Below are 17,921 nucleotides of genomic sequence, written 5' to 3' on the forward strand. Positions count from 1 at the left end.
GTGCGCTCTGCACGGCGTACGACAAAGTCTGGCAGGGCCTCTGGACCGACACCGTGCCGTCGGGGCAGTGCGGCGAGCGGTCAGGCCGAGGGGGCCCTCTAGAACGGTCCAATGGCACGCCATGGAGGGCGCTAGCCAAACCCCCCATTGGTTGCACGCCAAACGGGCTGAAGAGCCGGAACCAGCCTCTGTAGCGCTCCCCGCCCTCTGGCCGCTTACAAATGCATCAAGATTCCTCATGGAACTGCAAACATGCTATCGATCCGGCCATTTTGTCTGCCCATTCGTCCCCTCCTCCTGCTGCACGAGGCCACAGTGCGCAGAGCCCCTCGTGCCGACGTTACAGCCTGTGTCTGCCAGCGCACGGAAGCGCCTAGAAGACTTTTTCTGACTCAGGCAGCAAAAAGGTCGTCCGTCTTCCCTTACATCCGCGGGGCTCCACACTGGCTGCTAGAGCAAAACGATACAGTACAGGAGCGCTACCAGCAAGTTTCTCGCATTCGCCTCCCAGCCATAACCTTCCGCCAACCAGCAACTAACATCAGCACGACATTGTCCTGGCCGCATCTCTTGCGACGCATTTCCAGGAAGCGTTTTTGCCATACACCTGCTTTTTTCGTCCATCTGATATCTACTCGTATTCTCCCCTTGTGCTGCGTTGCTCTTGAGACTCCTTTCTCTCCTTGGACCTCTGGCGTCTAGCGTCTAGCATTTCAAATCAAATCCCCGCCACCCGCGGCTACCGTCGTGGACCTGAGCGAGATTGCGCTGAACGACTGAGGGAGATTGGCGCTCTGGTCTGCAGTCCTCGTGGCAGCAATATCATCTAAACTGGATTTCGCTTTGCTTCTTTTTCCCTTCGATCTTTGTTCTGTACTTTTGTCGAAATGGCCACAACCGGTACTGGAAGTGGCTCGTCATTGCCACCAAATTTCTTCTTGACCCCGCAGCAACAGAACCTCCTGTTCACGGCTCTCAATGCGAACAAGCAGCAGCAATCGAATCAGAAGACTGGAATTTCGTTGTCTCCCACTTCTTTCAAGCAAAACCCCCTCCAGAGCCTCGACAACGCTGGATTCCAGGAGAGCCCCTTCCTCGACAACTACGACTACGACTTTGATGACTCCGGTTTTGATTTCTCCTTTGCCAATGAGGCAGCCCAAGCCAACATGATTGGCGATGTGCCTGATAGCGCCATGAGTGCCAAATCTGATTCTACTGAAACCGAAAGCCCGGAAAAGAGAAGCCACCCAGATGACGAGGACGACGATGCCAGTCCTGGCAATGAGTCAAAGAGACACGAGGGTTCCGACAAGGTCCCTAAGAAGCCTGGCCGTAAGCCGCTTACTTCGGAACCAACTTCAGTACGCTCAGTCTATGCCCATTGCTCTGATGATAAAATGAAGAACTCTGTTTACTAACAAAACTCCACTTGTAGAAGCGTAAGGCTCAAAACCGAGCTGCTCAGCGTGCCTTTAGAGAGAGAAAGGAGAAACACCTCAAGGATCTTGAGACCAAGGTTGAGGAATTGGAAAAGGCATCAGAGGCTGCCAACCATGAAAACAGCATGCTTCGCGCTCAAGTCGAGCGCATCACTGCTGAGCTCAGCCACTACAAGCAGAGGATGTCACTGAGCAACAACAAAACCACTACACAGCAAGCTCGTGCCCAGCCCTTTGGCTCTGCAGCTGTCAACAACATCAATGATGTGAGCTTCCAATTTGAGTTCCCCAAGTTTGGAACCCTCCCTGGACCCCCTGCCAAGTCCCATCAGAAGTCCATGTCACAGCCTATTAGCCCTAGCTCTCAACAGACAGCCAGCCCGGCTGCCAGCCAGAACTCCATAGATCGCGTGGCACAGTTCTCCCAGCAGGCGGCAAGGAATGCGCAGTTCAAGGAAGATCTCGCCAAGTTTACCACTTCCGGACCATTCAGCTTGCACACCCCATCGATGAGCAGCTCTACTGCCACTGGATCAAGAGCCAGCTTAGACTCCGTCAACTACAGTGGAAACAACACCACGAGCTCTCCCTCGGCTTCCTCTCACTCCAATGTGGGAGCAAGCTCATCGTGTGGCACATCTCCCGAGCCTTTCACCCAGTCTCCCATGGGCTTCAAGCCCGTTGATACCCTGACTACCATTGGCGAAGAGCACCCATCCATGTCTACTGCAGATGGTCCATTCTCTCAGTTTACTGGCCTTGATTTCAACAACAATAGCTTCGACTGGCTTGTCCAGCAGAACAATGGCGGCCAATTTGATCCCCAGCTCTTTGGCGATTATCGTGAACCACAAGAAAACGTCATGACTCATTCGACATTTGACGACTTGTTTAATGATTCACTTGAGGCCGATTTCTTCACTCCTTACAACATGGCCAACAGCCCGAACCAAAACCACAAGAAGTTGAATCTCATCGATGAGATCGATGCTAAGCAAAATGCGATTGACGATGAACCGACGAGAAAGGAGAACATGAGCTGTAATCAACTCTGGTATGTCATACATCGCATGATGACAACAATATTAGTATATACTAACATGTTTTGTTATAGGGAAAGGCTACAGGCGTGCCCCAAGGCGCAAAATGGCGAATTTGATCTGGATGGCTTGTGCTCAGAACTGACCAAGAAGGCTAAATGCTCTGGAAGCGGGCCCGTTGTCGCCGAGCAGGATTTCGACTCCATCCTCAAGAAGTATATGGGTAAAGAAGCCTGCACAGCTGAAAGCCTGGGCATATCTCTAGAGAAGACCAAGCCTGAGACACTGGTGATGCCATGATTTATCAGGAGTTTCTGGCATTACACTGGGCGCATACTTGTACGTTTAAAAACCGATTTTCGGTCGAATAAAGAGGACACAAAGAATCCCTGGATTATGGCGTTTTGAGCAAACAGAAGGGCGTAGCCAAGGCCCGCGACCCTGGGCTTTTTCAAGCATTTGGATGGACATAGGACGAAAGGACAATCTCGTCGAGTTTTGAAGCATTAATCTTTTGGTGCATTTACTATTATTTTTTTCTCTTGACATTTACGATTACGGACTGGTTGTTTTTATCTCTCTACTATGAATGATTACGCTTTTTTTATCTTGCATTTAAAAAATCCTGGTCTTCAGCTCGTCTTCTCAATATAGGCTACTTTACTTGGAAATCAAACTTGGGGATTAAATCACTCGTTCACGCCAGCCAATTGGCTCTCGGTTTATTGCTGCAGCAGTTCTGTTTCAATGTTTGAGGAATATACATACCGTGTACGCTGTGAGTAGTGGGAAGAATGATAACTATTTTGCCTTGGAAATACTGGACATCTCATCTCTCTACACATATAACAAATACGTGACTAAGATAGGAAGAAAATTACGGCAGCTGTGGAACTCGGTTAATCACGAGTAGCCGTGATGTGAGAGCTATGCTGCTCTACAACAGGCAATTAGAGTTGGAACAAGCCTGCCATCATCTATATCACACAGCAGAATAAAAATACCAAATACCAAAATCTCACCCTTCTCTATCTCTCTCCATATGTGTCTGAATGCGTGTCCTCTTTCTAAAACAATGAGCATCACCTAATACGCACAATGCTGCAAATCACGGAATTCCCCAACACGGCAAAACGCTTCTCATCATGTCAAACCCCCTTCATGTGGCGAATTTGTAATGGAAGTTAAGTTCTCCATTAAACCGAACTCAACCGGCTAAGCTCGTTCTAGGCGACGGGCTGAAAACACAGTCTCTCTTTTCATGCCTCTTTCTTTTTTAGCGGGTGGTGCCATTTTATTTTTTTTGCTTTGATAATCAACTTCTCTTCGCGCGCGGGAAAAGCGGCGTGGCAGTGAAGGCGGCATTACATTGTCCCCTATGGGTTCATGACTTAAGGTTATCGAGCCTAATGATTTTTTTTTTGCCCCGGAATATTCCTTTCTTGGGGATTGAATCTTGCTTATACATGATTGTATGATCATTCTAGCCCTGATGGGGTCGAGTCATGGGGTCTTGTGAGTTGATGAGTGCCGACGTAAAAGCCACTGCGTCACCACCACATTTCGTCACTATCGTCGGATAGATTTGATTGGGAATCATATTTGACACCACACCGGCATATGCGTAACGACAAACTTCATTGTAATCACCAGCGAATAATGCGTCATCGTCAGACGTACTGTGCGACATGCTTAGTGTATTTTTTGTTTGTTATGCATATATGTTATTTGTATCATAATTATGGCCAGCTACATAAAACTGCACTCTGTCTGTCTATGTAATATTAGACCGAGCGAGTCCAAAAATAAATTGGTTCATGGTGTGTACAACTACTGGATGATGCAGATAAACCATTCGATGTTTCCCGCTAAAAACCGCCTGCTTGTTTCTTCCCTGTTCCTCGTCTAAAGATATGCCAACGCCAAAAAAGCTCGAAGCGATGAAAAGTCGAAACAAGAGCAAACCAATTTGCTCTATCCAAAAAAAAGGACAGTAAAAAAAAAAAAAGAAAGATGAAAAGATGAAAAGGGCGTGAGGACGTGCATATGTAATTTCCCCTCAGAATGGAGAGTATATAGTACAATGAGATAGGTATCGACGATCGAAAGGGCATGCCGGAGGTCAGATATGAAAAATGTTAAAGAGGCGATATATTATGCCTCCTTGGATGTTTCATAACAGAGTCGGAAGTAGGCCAAATTGAAAACAAAGGAAATGGAGGTATACGTTCCGCTTGTTTGACATGGCTTGAGTGATTCATTCTCATGGGTGTCCCAGGTCCAATATTGCAAGCGGCCGTATAGAATTCAGAATATCCGTCTTCCGTTAACTCCGTGTGAACCCGTTAGCCCGTATCGCGTACTCGTTTTCATCGTGGGTATCGCATCCGATTCGTTATCCCATATAGAAGCTGTCGTGTCGTCGCAATTACGCCGCAGCATCGACCCTTCAGCTAATGACCACTCTAGCTCCTTCTTTGCCCAAAACACCCCGTTCCTTGGGTCTGGGGCTGTTGTTTCTTCCCTTCTTGCTCTTCAAGAATCCAAACATACCACCGGAGCTTTCGTTCTTGGATTCGGTTGTGGTATTGGCATCCTTGGGAAGTGTTGCGTCTTGACGAGCGAGCTCAGACCAGCTGCCTCCGCCGTCTAGTGTCAACTGTACCCCGCCGGTAGGGCTGGTTACTCGCTTGCTCATTTGCGGTGATCGAGGAACGTATTGGATTTGTCCAGGATATGCGGAGGACGGTCCTTGGCCTCGCATATCGTTGCTGAGGGTTGGTTCCACGGGAGGAAGGGGGTATGTCGTCGGCTGCTCATTTACCGGGGGCATCTGCGTGATTTCGTCCGTTGTAATGGCCTGCGGTTCCATTGCAGACGGGTCTCCGTCTTCGCCTTGAACACCCGTAATTCTATTTCAGAGTTAGCATGAGATTGGCTGGTTTGGATGACAGGAGTAATGTTGGGCTTACTTTTTGTAGGCTGCAATGGTATAGTCGAACGGACGGAAATCCGTCTCGATCATTCTATATAGCTCATCTTCGCGAATTTCCTGGTCCGTAGCGTCCTCCTTTAACCGCTCTCTAGGTTTCTGTCGCCTTGCGCGAGCTTCCAGCGGCGCCTCTTCGAGTAGCAGCTCTTCCAAGTCGTAAGTGGCGTCAAAGTTGGTCTTGTCCGATGAGGGAACGAAAATAGGCTCGATGCGTTTCTGCTCGAGCAAATCGAAGTTGATTGTTTTGAAGAAATCGTTGTAGATGAAGCTCTCCCATGTAGAACCAAGCCGGGCATTGGGATTCGGCTCAAGCGCGGCACGGATGGCGTAGAGACATGTCAACGAGACGGGAGGCTGTGTGACTGGATACTTTGGCTGAGAGAATTGAACCTGTTGGCTGAGCGAAGATTCGCTGTTGCCCTCGAAAGGTCGCTGGAGTGGAGTTTAGCTACACTGCTTATTTTATTCTATTCGCAAGGAGGAATGGGCGAAGCATAAACATACCTTGTTGTAAATACATTCATAGAACAAGACACCTAATGACCACCAATCAGCGCGGATATCGTATCCTTTGCCGGAGTAGACTTCTGGTGCAAGGTAGGCCAAGGTTCCAGATTTGCTAGTCATGATGCGCCCGGGAACAATGTCAGAGGCCACGTTCTAAGCAAAGAGTCAGTCAGCTTATGGCACATTCATAGTCTCACATCTTGATGGGAACCTACGAAATCGGTCAAATGGACATGTCCTTCGGCGTCGAGAAGGACATTGTCCGGCTTGACGTCTCTGTGTATGATATTCTGGCTGTGGACATAGCGCAAAGCACAGCCCAGCTCGGCTATCCAGAATCGGACGGCTTCTTCAGTGAAGGTCTTTCTGGAGATGTGAAATCGCAAGTCACCACCGCTCATGAGATCGACCACGAGGTACCTTGTAGAAATGCTGTCAGTACGTCTCGGAGATTTGGGCAGCGCAGCGCTTGGCGGGCAGAGCTCACATGTATTCGATATCCTGAAAGCTGTAGCGCAAGTTACAGATGAAGGGATGGTTGACATGCTCGAGCATTCGTCGCTCGCGGATAATATTCCGAACGCTTTCAGACTTGACAACTATTCGACAGAAGGCGATTAGTTAGCTATGCTATTCCCAGTCCTCCGCCAGCTAGTGCAGCTTCAAAGGGCAGATTGCCCAGTAGCACGGTAGAGCGCTTGGTGGTTGGATTCTTGCGCACCTTCATCTTTACGGATATATTTGAGCGCAAATGTCAGGTTGGTGTCTTTGCGCTCGACGATGCGGACCTTGCCAAAGGCGCCTCGGCCGACAACTCGTAGCAGGCGAAAGTGGTTGAGGTTGGCTATTTACAAGGTGCTCGGTCAGCTCAGTCGGTCACGAGAATGGAAATGCAAATGCTGCAGCCTTCTCTGGCCGTCTTGGGGGCGGCCAGCGACCTCTGCACCACGCGCCAGACACGTGGGAGCGGGCAAAAGGAGGGACGCTGTAGGCCGCGATTCGCTCGGGGGTTTTTGCACGTACCTTCGCCTGTCAGGTCGACGGGCTTTCCCTGGCCGTTGCCCATGATGAGGATCGAGGGGGGATTGGAGGGCGAGAAAATGCAGCTGGTATCGTCAACGATGGCGAGAGGTCATGCTGTTTGCGGTTTGCGGTTTGCGGGAGATGGCAGTCCAATGCTTGACTCCAGTCCTTTTTTCAGCGGTGGCCGAGGAATCGGCTGGCCAGTGGGGGGCGTTTTGGAGCACGCAGAGTCGTAAATGGGCAGACTAGCAGGAGTGGGTAGGCGGCGAATTGACCGGATTCTGATAGTGGTGAAGGTGACTGGAGGTCTGTTCCGGGGCCCCAATGCGGGCTTGTTTCGCAGGTCGGCGTGCGTGCGTTTTCTCAGGGCGCAACGACGACGGTGTCAATGATGAAGACGATGATGCAGTTGAGAAGCAGACGCAGCTGAGATGAAGAGGAAAGAATTGAAAAGCGGACGCTGCGTGGACGAGATGCGTGAGCGTGAGAGAAGAACAAGCCTGGTCTAGCCTAGGAGACGACATGCAAGGGTGCAGGCAGAGGCCGATGATCAATGCTCGCCCCAGACTAGCCAGCAAGCCCGAAAAGATGTGGGAGATTTGATGGAACGGGGGTAGAACGTTAGTGGGTGAGGGCGCCCTGTATTAGTGGATATTGCGCCGGCAGTAGAGGCAGCACAGAGCGCGGCCGCGGCGGCAATGGCCAGCGAAGGGCCCTGGAGCCTCAGCAGGCGAGCGCTGTGGCAGCTGCAGCATGCCCTTGTGCAGTGGTGCGGTGCAGGGTCCCGTCCCCCCAAAAGGTACACGACAGGTACCCATGATGTGGGCTCAACTCAATGCTGCGTGTGGGAGTTTCAGGGACTGCGGCTGGAGCTGGACGATTACATGTGCCATGTCGGTGTTGCTTGTGACAACCTCGGACTTTTGGATCTTGTATCTGCCATGAGATTAGGTAGGTATACATGAATACTAAACTCCTACACTACGTGCGGATGCTGCGGCAATTATTATTGGTACAATGGCATTTGTCTAGGAGCAGGCTGTTACTTGTGCCCAGCGATAACCAGTGGATACTCGAGCACGGAGTATGTGCGTCCCGCTGTAACATGTTCTGGTGGACATTTCACAGGGAGACTTGACGAGTCAATAAACTGGAGCAAAGGCTGGAGGGCTTTGCCTGATAGCACCAGCATAGCAAGTAGATGCTAGGCCCAGATACCATTAGCACCACCATACTTGTACATGATAGTCCCAGTAGACAAGCATGGGTTCCGAGATGACGCAAGGGAGATAAGTTGCAAAGCCACTGTCTTATCCTTTGTCTTTGCTGGAGCGGGTGAGATGGATCAAGAGTAAAGAAGCCTCGGCGTGCAGATACGGGGTTGCAGGGACTCATACTCTACAGATTTACAAATGCGTACTGCAAGTAGAGTAGCACAGGAGCATGGAACAGTTAACATGTTGCCAGAACAAGCAGCACATGTAAGAGTAATAGTGGCGGTGTGTCGCATCCAGGGCCTGCTTTGGACGATACAGAGACCGCGGACAGGACAAGGGAGCACAAAACAGCAGCTGCGAGAGCAAGCGAGGCACACGATTCGCAGCAGGGAGCGCCAGTGAGATTCCGCTCTGTGCTGCCCATTTACCAGAGCAAGCTGGCTCGCTCACTTGCATGGCATGACAGCAGCTGGATAAATCCATCCGACGTGCGTGGACTAGACATTGTTGGCTGCGACGGCGGAAAGATGGGGGAGAGGGGGAAAGGATCTGCTGCGGCTGTTGCTTGTACTATTTGAGTCTAGGTTTAGAGCATTATTCTTTATTCCCGTATACCAATAGTGATATATTGGTTTTGGAACTGCATGCTCCGAAGAAGCTGCGCATATAATTTGCGCCGGTGGCGGATAGCTTGGACACTATTGAGGTGAATTCCATTTAGACCGACCTCAGCTCGGCTCGGCCATCCATCTAGACCAAGCTTCTTAGCTTTATCAGGGCCATCAAGTGACAACGATAAGGTCGCCGATTTCGATTGTGCTTACCCAGGTAGCTACAAGGTATCTATTGAGACTAACTACATATTTGAGTTGCGATTGATACCTTTTAGAGTACAGGTAAAAGTACATGTAGCTACAGGTACCTACCTCTACTGGGAGCAGCCCGGATTGATATGTACCTAGTTTTATAGAAGCGCTATAACCGCTAGTATCGAGAATAAATACAGTATGCTTGCTGTAACTTTACTGTATCTCTGCCTCCCTTATCTTTTCAATTCTTTTTGTTGTTCTCCAATAGTCGGTGATGCTGCAAATGGAGGTATTTGCACCATACATGCATCTACTGTAAGTGATGGATGGCCGACGGAGGGTTGGTGGAGACGAACTACTGCGCGTTCCACGTTGCCAAGTTTGCCAATGGGCAGTTTCTCGCCTCGACCCGCGAATTCTGGAATGGCGTTGGAAGCTGCGCTCTAGAACCTCTTGTGCACACGTTTTCGCCTCTTTGTGATCTTCCCCCTGGTCATGTCTCAGTTTCCCATGCCACATTCCCATCCCTCAAAACTCGATGAATTAACTTGCCACCCGCTAGCGGTTTGTACAGCAAGTACTGCTTCACGATTTTTCATCTCTTCTTTTTTACTCGCTACCCCGTGCGCATCGAAAAAGAGGGACGAGTCGCGGTGCACTGTGGAGAGCCAAGCATGGGGCGCCGGTGAAGAAGTGCCTGGTGGTCGGCGAGTCCGGCGGATTCAGCGAGCTGACCAACGCTGAACAACTGCCAGCCTTTATTAGCAGAAGGCTCCTATGGAACCTGGGACCTCCAGCTAGTCGTTTGGGGGGGCTGGCCCCAGCGACCGGCTAGCAGCAGCAAGCTCGTGGCGCTTCGCATCCATTTGCTGTTCGCCTCGGAGGAGAGTTACTCAGAGCATCCTAGTGCGGTTCTCTGTCCATTGTTCCATCAGGACACAGGTGTTCGTTACTTCGTATATACATGTCATTGCCACAAAGGCCATCTTGACACTGAGTGCTGACCATTGGCCTGTGTAGATAGTATGCACAAGCGCAGTCATTAACGTGAAACACGTGGGTGGGCAGCGGCTGAAGGGCTGAAGGGAGGGGCCGAAAGCCTTGGCTCTTACTGATGCTGGTTCGAGACTCTGAGGAGCAGCCTTAATGGATAGGAATGCAAGCTGCCAACAAGCCCGGTCAGCCAGACGGCTGGGGGCCAGCGAGTGCCGTAACGGCACTGCAGGGGAGCCGCATCTGTTTCGCTACGTCTGAGGTTGATGAAGCGCGGCCTTCGCAGTTGACAAAGAGCTAATCGTTTGCCATCTACAAGGCAGCTCAAGGATATCCCGGTATGCGGGTACGGAACAACTACACATACGGTATGCCATCGTGATGCAGGTATCAAGCACGGAGTACCACTGCAACATCAAATGCATTACACCGCTGGAACAGCATCTCCGGACAATGGCAAGCTTATGGCCAATCATGTCGTGATGCTGCTTGCTCTTCAGCAGAATAGCTCTCCCTTGCGCGCGCTGGAAAACGCGGCGGGCGGGGGCTTGCCGAAGGATGTATAGACTCTAACCTAATCTAACTCAATATGCTTGCCCAAGGGTTTGAAGTGCAGCTCTGAAGCAGATCACATCTTTTGAACCCTTTCATCTTGCGAATCATTCGCCAATGCTTGCAGATTGGACAAATTGGCTAATAATTGCTTTGCACAGGCAGAGAAGGTAGCTGTTGTGACCTTTGTCAATCAAGTAGCAGTTTATCTCCTTATACTCGGCTTCAACTGTGATACGTATAACCGGCTACACAGAGCATCGACTCGCCATCTGAGAAGTGACATAACGGCAAGCAATAGCCGTCTGTTATATCAGACTGTGCCGTTCAGCCCAAGCCATGCCGCGACTTGCTTGTTGCTAGCACTGATGCAAACGCCTCCGCTGCTTCGTCCGGACTATTCCCTGGCTTCGGTGCACGAAATCAATATATGCACCACATTCCGTCTCCAGACACACTATTAATACTCCATACCCGTCTCTGGACTCTGCCAACAGGCTAGGCCAATAATATCCCATTAGTTGTCGTTTGGTTCCCATCCCTGCTAGCCCACGTGTCGTGCAGATCCCGTTACAAACACGCAGCTATCTGGAGCGTCACGAGACGCTCTTCCAAGCCCAGCGCCACACTAAGGTCAGCTCTCAGGCGTTGATTTGCGCCTGCAAATGTTAACCAGACAGCCAAGTCCCAAAGCCTTACATGGCAACAGGCCTCTATCTGCCCCGTAAACGGCCCCCTGGCAGGGCTGCTGCTCCGTATTATTTCTTAACAATACTACTGGTATTCTGGCTGAATACTACCTCGCAACAAGACGTATTATTTCGGCTCCTGATTACTACTCTCACACATTTTGATGCCGATAACCTCACTTTCTCTCTGCAGCTCCGAGTCGTGATTACCTTAGCTCTTCTATTGCTGTAGCCTATTTTCATTTTTAGTAATGTGTGTTGTTTTTATGTATTTCACACATCTCAGACGTAATAGAATTTAGTTAGGATCCGGCTGGATTTGCTGAGGCGAAACCGTGCGTCAACTCACGCAGCCGTCGCTTCGTCGCATCCGATTACCGGCTTCTGTAGCATCGTAGCGCATATGGTCAGCGCGGCTGAGGAAGCTGACACAAAGAAGAGCAAAATAGGAAGAAAATAGGACCAATCGCCATCACAAAGAGCCCAGTGGCATAGTTACTCATGCCTTCGTCCTACAAGTATGAGAATGCTGAGGTCAGGTAATCATACATTTTTTGGTAAGGGTGCCGGTACCAGGGAGTGACAGTCCCCATACTTCGGACTTATTTGAGGGCCTCACTAGCGGCGATTGACGATGATGGACTTACCTTTCAACGATGGCGAACAGCACTTACATACAGTAGTACTATCTTGAGAAACACATGCCCGTCTCCTGCTTAGGACCGAGGACTTTAAACGGCGCCAATGTGAGCTTTGTTGTGTCTTACACTGTCTGATCTTATCTGTCTGCCTGCGCTTTTACAATGCACAACATACTTACCCCTATTTCCCAGCTAGCCGTACAAAGTATATACGGAGTAATTGTGAAGTGCACCACTGTCAAGGTGCCACTAGTTGGCATGACTCGTATATCACATTCTATGGGGAGGGCCTAGCATAGATATGCCGGAGTTATATATGACTGCCGTGTTTACCAAATGCTGACTTAGAAATTCACATGGAATGTCCACTGATGCGTACGAGGCTCACCGCCGAAATGGGGATATTAGCCGGTTAGTTGACGGAAAGAAAGCAGGGGAAGATGTAGCTGCATAAGTCGTGGGCGAATCGGGACGGCACACGGCCAAGAGTAAGAAGTGAGAGATAAGATGCTTACTAGGGGGAACTTGAAGAGTTGAGAACTGTCGTAATCATCGGGCTTAGCTCTATAGCGAGGACTCATCCCCAACAGGTTGTTGTTTCGAAAGAGCTGTTGGGTATTGTCTTATTGGCTGACATATCTCTCCTATGACTCGTTGAAGAGAAAGTGCTCATAATTACAACAGGAAACCTATGGCTGATTTTCTCCAACTACAATCTATGAGGAAATACTAGTACCAAACTAATTCCTTCTTACATCGCCGCTCATAGAGCAAATTACAGCATGAGGTTACTCAAGCAATTACCGAGACAGCTTTCATAGCCCATTACATGTGGACAATCTAAGCATGGTGGCATACAACCCACTGCGATAGTGCTCCCTGGAGTGTTAACCTATTCAATGTGTCTCTACGCATTTGCTGCTCAATAAACCAAATTATAAACCAAATTATTAGACCGCTAGATTGGCTGGCAGATTTAACCACTGGTCAATGCAAAATGCTGCAAATTTCTTGGCATTGTTAACTCATAAAGTAAAACGAAACTCCTTCTTATCCATATCTTCAGCAAATGAAAGAGTTTTGTTTCTTGTTTTCGAGTTCAAACTCGCCTAAACACTTGCTTGTGCTGCTTCGCATATTGCATGTGTATCAGCTCACGCTTGGGCAGATCGACATTTCCCGTCAACGAATCTCTCGGATAACTCGGTGGTCTGTTCGTCTACAGCCTGTATTACTGCATTACCGTCGGTGCTGCAGCGTCGGCCATCTGCAGGGTCCATCTGCACGCGACGCACATACACACGCACAGAGGAAACTTGCTTGTCTGTGCTGGCGGCACCTCCGAAGCCCCTATTGCCTGTTACGGGAGCTCCATTGCAACGGTACGGTAGAACTTTTCTGCATTCCGATTGGATGTGTTACTTAAAGGGTAGCAATGCAGATATCGTGGTGAATCTCTAAACTCGATATCGTTGACAGAAGCAATAGTGTTACTTTCTATAGTGAAGGCCATCCAAGTGTAACGTGTAGTAAAGCAACTTCAGTCTTCTACAGCATCCAATAGGTGCTCGGAGTATTAGACGGTCATTGCAGCTCTCATAGAGATGAACGTAACTCAAGGATTGTTTTTAATATTGGCGTTGCTTCGCGTAAATCATGCCAAGGGAGGAAATCTTCATCCTATAACGCAGGCCATCGACAATGCATTGTTACAAATTTCACCGTACTTTCGCCAAGGGGCGAGATGCGAAAGTCTTAAATGTGTTGACACGAAGGATCAATTAAGCTAATTAGCTGGTTAGCTATAGCTAAATTTGGCAACTATACGCGACGAGTCAATACAGCGACCCTGTTATCATATCTCAAATGTGGTAGGTTATAAACCACTATGACAGTTAAAGAAGTGTGTTGGTCGATCATTAATTGTTCTTGAGCGTCTTGTAGTATGTGCGCTAAACGTCAGCGGAAGTTTAATTTAAAATATCATAAGGAGAAATAGAGTCGTAGTTATAGTTTATTTTAGAGAATCCTGGTCATATCTTTGGACCCTTATCGAGCCGTTTTGCTGTAGGTTATGATTTTCTCAAGCCGTATAATACATCATGACGTCAACCTCAGCACGAGCTTCATGAAGCGTCACCATGACCTCAAGCATTCAGCGATGAAAATAATAAATATGAAATGCAAAGAAGTCAATTGGATTATATCTTAAACATCTTAAACATGTATCAAATTTAAACACACAATCGCAACTATCATGGCATCTACAGTTCGTCACATCACACAGATTTCGCGTCGTTGCACGACGGGCATTCCCCGCCTATATCACACCTCTGCTGCTCTTCGGCTCCCCTACAAGGACTCTCAAGATCGTGAATCACTCAAGCCGAGATCCAACAACGGCACGAGGTCGGCTCGAGACGACGATGTCTCGGACCAGAAGGACGCCGCGTTCAACCCTCACAAGACAGATCCCGAATCGGAACTCGAGGCAGCTGGCCGAGGGAATAAAGTAAACCCGCTGAGTGCAAGCGGTGCGAATCAAGAATTCAACAAACCTATGGGAGAGGGAAAGAAGGCGCATGATACGGGGCCTGGCAAGGAAACTAGGAAAGGAGGGAGAAGTGGTGGAGGTAGCGCGCCGAAGAAGGGGAAGCCGCCGACAGATAAATTGTAGGGGTTTAAAGCATCATTCTATTGGGTGGTATATGGTTTCACAGAACATTTGATAAACTCATATGAGGTAAATCAATGGCTGCAAAGGGCATCTCACATACAGGTTTGGGCTATGTACGGAGTATCTCGATTATGACCACCGAGTCTAATATCATCGTCTCTTATTAGCATCTCATAACAGTAACAGAAAATGGCAACTCCGCAGAAGGATCAGCGTTAAGCAAATCATCGTGGAACTCTTTGAACTTTATTATAAGTCAAGTCACATCTGATAAATCCCGGTAACAACGTTACAATCGCCTAGTCTCGGATAAAAGCATAGCTGAGAGGGGAGAAGGCGGGGTACTGCGGTTATCGAGCGATCGACATGCCATATAAGCTCGTATTTTGTCCGATCCCGGATATAAAGCAAATTGAAGTATAAAAAGGACTTTGTTAAATAAAAAGTTGTCAATATCAAACTATCAGCAAAGTAGAAAAAGAGAAGAGACTCATTATCATCATGGCTGAAAGTCAAGCCAAGTTCGCGATATATCCCAGCCTTGTCGACCGCACAGTCGTCATTACAGGCGGCGCGCAGGGTATTGGAGCTCAAATGGTTGAACTATTCTGCTTGCAAGGTTCTCAAGTCATCTTCTTAGATGTGGTGGATGATCGTGCCGCGGGAGTGGTTGCAAGGATGCTCGAATTGGGCGTCAAGCATAAGCCCGTCTACCACCACTGCGATGTCATCAAGATTGACGAAGAGCTCAAGCCCACGGCGGCCAAGATTTTGGCAGAATTTCCGAAGATTGATGGACTGGTGAATAGTGCTGCGAGGGCCATGATGAAGCCGACAATGGATATCACGACGCAGTGGTGGGACGAGAGCGTCGCAGTGAATCTGCGGCACCAGTTCTTTTTGACGCAGGCCCTGATGCCAGGTCTACTTCTTGCTTCGGGCCATGCTTCTATCATCAACTTTGGAAGCATCAACTGGGCAGTCCCTGGGATTGGTCAATTGCCTTATACGACAAGCAAGGCTGCGGTGGTGGGACTGACCCGATCGCTGGCGCATGAATTTGGTCCTCAGGGCGTCAGGATAAACAGCATCATGCCAGGGCAAATCGAGACGGAGAGGGAAATCAGAGAAGTGCTGACACCGGAGTATAAAGCGAACCTCTTCAAAAGCCAGGCCATTCAGAGAGTGATTCAGCCGGTGGAAGTGGCAAAGTTGGCGCTGTGGTTGATTGCGGACGATAGTGCGGCAGTAGTGGCCCAGAGCATCAGAATCGATGCTGGATGGACATAGAAAGTTTGATTATAGTATACATGTAGATTCTAAATGATTAATAACTACAGGCAGAATGATATGTATAGAAGGCGTCTATATGATTGTGATATGGTGAAACAGTTGTCGTTTAGTTTGCGGGATAATCATATGCCCGAGGTATTCACTCCTATAGGTCATCATGATATACCGACTTGTCAAATTAAAAGCCGGCTACGCCCTTCCGCTGGAGCCAACAGCATCCATTTGCCTTGCCAAAGTTTCTGCCATTATTTCCACTGCCTCGTCGACTAATTGTGTAAATGGAATCTTATTCACTTTTTGCTCCAAATGCGCATAGTATCCCGCGAGGATATCCTTATTAACGTTAATCTTCCGTACGCCAGCCTCGATAAGCTGGCGAAGGAGAGCGTCAGGGTAGCCTGTCACGCCATGTAGGGCGATGAGGACGTTGTTTGCTTTTGCAATTTCGTTAACTTGTTCGAGCCTAGAGACGCAGTAATTATGTTAGTGTCATTGTCTGAGAAAGATGTTAGGTAATAGGGGAATACCTTTCGAAATCTAGAACAATTCCTCGAGGCCCATATTCCCCATGAACATTACCAAAGGCTGGTGCAAGCAAGTCTACTCCCGCATCCACAAACTGCTGCGCCTCTTCAGCACTCGTCATGAGTCCAGCGAGTCCAGCCAAGTCGAGCGTATCCGAGACACCGTCTTCTCCACCCTCAATCCTTCCCGGTCCAGCTTCCGTCGCTTTGCCGTGAGCGTGACAATATGCAACTAGCTCCTTTGTCTTGGCGAGGTTTTCCTCCTTGGAGTGGTGTGACATATCTACCATGATGGAGTCGAACGGCAGTAGACACGCCTCCTTAACCATATCTTCATCTTGGCAATGATCGAGATGCACTGCCACGGGGACAGAGGCTTGGCGAGCGGCTTGGGCAGCTACATGGACCAGGATACGTTAGACGATGTAATAGCCCAGGGGAAGAGCTGAATGATGAGAGGGGATTTCCGCCTCTCTGCGACTTTGACGAAGCCCAATATTTGTTCTAAGTTGTATCTATGAACAATAATGAGAATAAGTATCTCTGATACAGCATCTCATTGGATGGAATTAGTTGTAACGTATTATGAGATCTTACCCAACAGCGGCGAGGACACCATACCGGCCTTGGTCAGCCGCTCGCAAATGCGCAGGGTTGCATTATCCTCTAAGGGGCCCAGCGCCATTGTAACCATAATACGAAGCCAAGATCATATGTTTCCTTCTTTTTAGACTAAACGATGGTTGTATTGGCATTATAGCCATAATTACAGTGTTTTATGCAGCATTACCTTCCCCTCATCCATCAACTGTGTCTGCGGAGCTCAAAGTCTCCGCAAATCGGGTCCGGCGTCGATTCGCGACCGGGGCCGGCCTTCCCAAACAGGTAATTGAGTTCGAAATTCGGAAAGTAAAAGACTTTTGCTTATAACTTATACAGATAGGTTAATTTATCACTCTGATTGAATTATAATATGGACACAAAGTTGTTGAATCAACTAGGATTAACCCCAGGTTTCTTGAGCTGAACACGAGCGATGTGCTGCGGCGCCCTTGGCAGACGCGATTTCTCTGTAGCTGACCCACTTGTTCATCCTGGCATTTATGTAGCTGGTTTAGCGGTTGATGAAAGGCTTCCCCTTTGTAATCCAGAAAATGTTTCGGTTGTAAGTAGCTAGAGTGCGATTTCGAGACAAAGTCTGCTAACCATTTGCTAAGATGGTCCAGGTTCTCCAAGATGTCTTCGGCTTTAGCATATCCCGCTGCTCTACAATAGTGAGCCCTGCATAACGAGCAATACGAAAGATTCGGTTATTACAAATACCTTCATGGAGCCGAGATATCCGAGGCTGTAGCTCCGAGATGCAGCTGAAGATGTGGAGAAGAAATATGCATTTATGAGCGTCTTCTTCATAATCACGTCAAGGATCTCATGATCCGACACGCTTGGTTGGACATGGGCTTTTATTTAGCCGATACTAATTAACTACATGGGAGAGGAGAGGGCGCCAATGCGATAGCTT

At 48.8% G+C, this 17,921-nt stretch overlaps 5 protein-coding genes across 5 annotated transcripts; 3 read left to right on the top strand and 2 right to left on the bottom strand.

Annotated features, from left to right (window-relative positions):
* The first annotated feature begins 795 nt into the window (after nt 1-795).
* GGI43DRAFT_105066 (bZIP transcription factor) lies at nt 796-2,805 on the top strand. The gene is made up of 3 exons (XM_083198827.1): nt 796-1,364; nt 1,439-2,496; nt 2,557-2,805. Exons 1-3 carry the CDS (start codon nt 888-890, stop codon nt 2,780-2,782), a joined length of 1,761 nt encoding a protein of 586 aa, XP_083058534.1. The 5' UTR covers nt 796-887; the 3' UTR covers nt 2,783-2,805.
* Nucleotides 2,806-4,763: 1,958 nt separating this feature from the next.
* GGI43DRAFT_105047 (kinase-like domain-containing protein) lies at nt 4,764-7,148 on the bottom strand. The gene is made up of 7 exons (XM_083198826.1): nt 7,005-7,148; nt 6,703-6,825; nt 6,469-6,580; nt 6,197-6,401; nt 5,979-6,134; nt 5,455-5,906; nt 4,764-5,394 (listed from the first exon to the last, which is right to left on the bottom strand). The coding sequence occupies exons 1-7, from the start codon at nt 7,045-7,047 to the stop codon at nt 4,932-4,934; spliced, it is 1,554 nt and encodes a 517-aa protein (XP_083058535.1). The 5' UTR covers nt 7,048-7,148; the 3' UTR covers nt 4,764-4,931.
* A 6,777-nt stretch (nt 7,149-13,925) lies between these two features.
* GGI43DRAFT_105412 (uncharacterized protein) lies at nt 13,926-14,883 on the top strand. Its single transcript, XM_083198829.1, has 2 exons — nt 13,926-14,648; nt 14,750-14,883. The coding sequence occupies exon 1, from the start codon at nt 14,163-14,165 to the stop codon at nt 14,580-14,582; it is 420 nt and encodes a 139-aa protein (XP_083058536.1). The 5' UTR covers nt 13,926-14,162; the 3' UTR covers nt 14,583-14,648; nt 14,750-14,883.
* On the top strand, nt 14,834-15,952 carry GGI43DRAFT_105437 (SDR family NAD(P)-dependent oxidoreductase). The gene has a single exon (XM_083198830.1). It carries the CDS (start codon nt 15,084-15,086, stop codon nt 15,870-15,872), a length of 789 nt encoding a protein of 262 aa, XP_083058537.1. The 5' UTR covers nt 14,834-15,083; the 3' UTR covers nt 15,873-15,952.
* On the bottom strand, nt 15,786-17,084 carry GGI43DRAFT_428821 (class II fructose-bisphosphate aldolase; the record flags this gene model as incomplete). The annotated part of the gene is made up of 3 exons (XM_083209024.1): nt 15,786-16,338; nt 16,403-16,796; nt 16,997-17,084. The coding sequence occupies 3 exons, from the start codon at nt 17,082-17,084 to the stop codon at nt 16,065-16,067; spliced, it is 756 nt and encodes a 251-aa protein (XP_083058538.1). The 3' UTR covers nt 15,786-16,064.
* Between the last annotated feature and the right edge of the window lie 837 nt (nt 17,085-17,921).

This window comes from Trichoderma evansii (genome assembly GCF_050947405.1).
Source record: "Trichoderma evansii strain SZMC 28006 chromosome Unknown GGI43scaffold_16, whole genome shotgun sequence".
NCBI lineage: Eukaryota > Fungi > Ascomycota > Sordariomycetes > Hypocreales > Hypocreaceae > Trichoderma > Trichoderma evansii.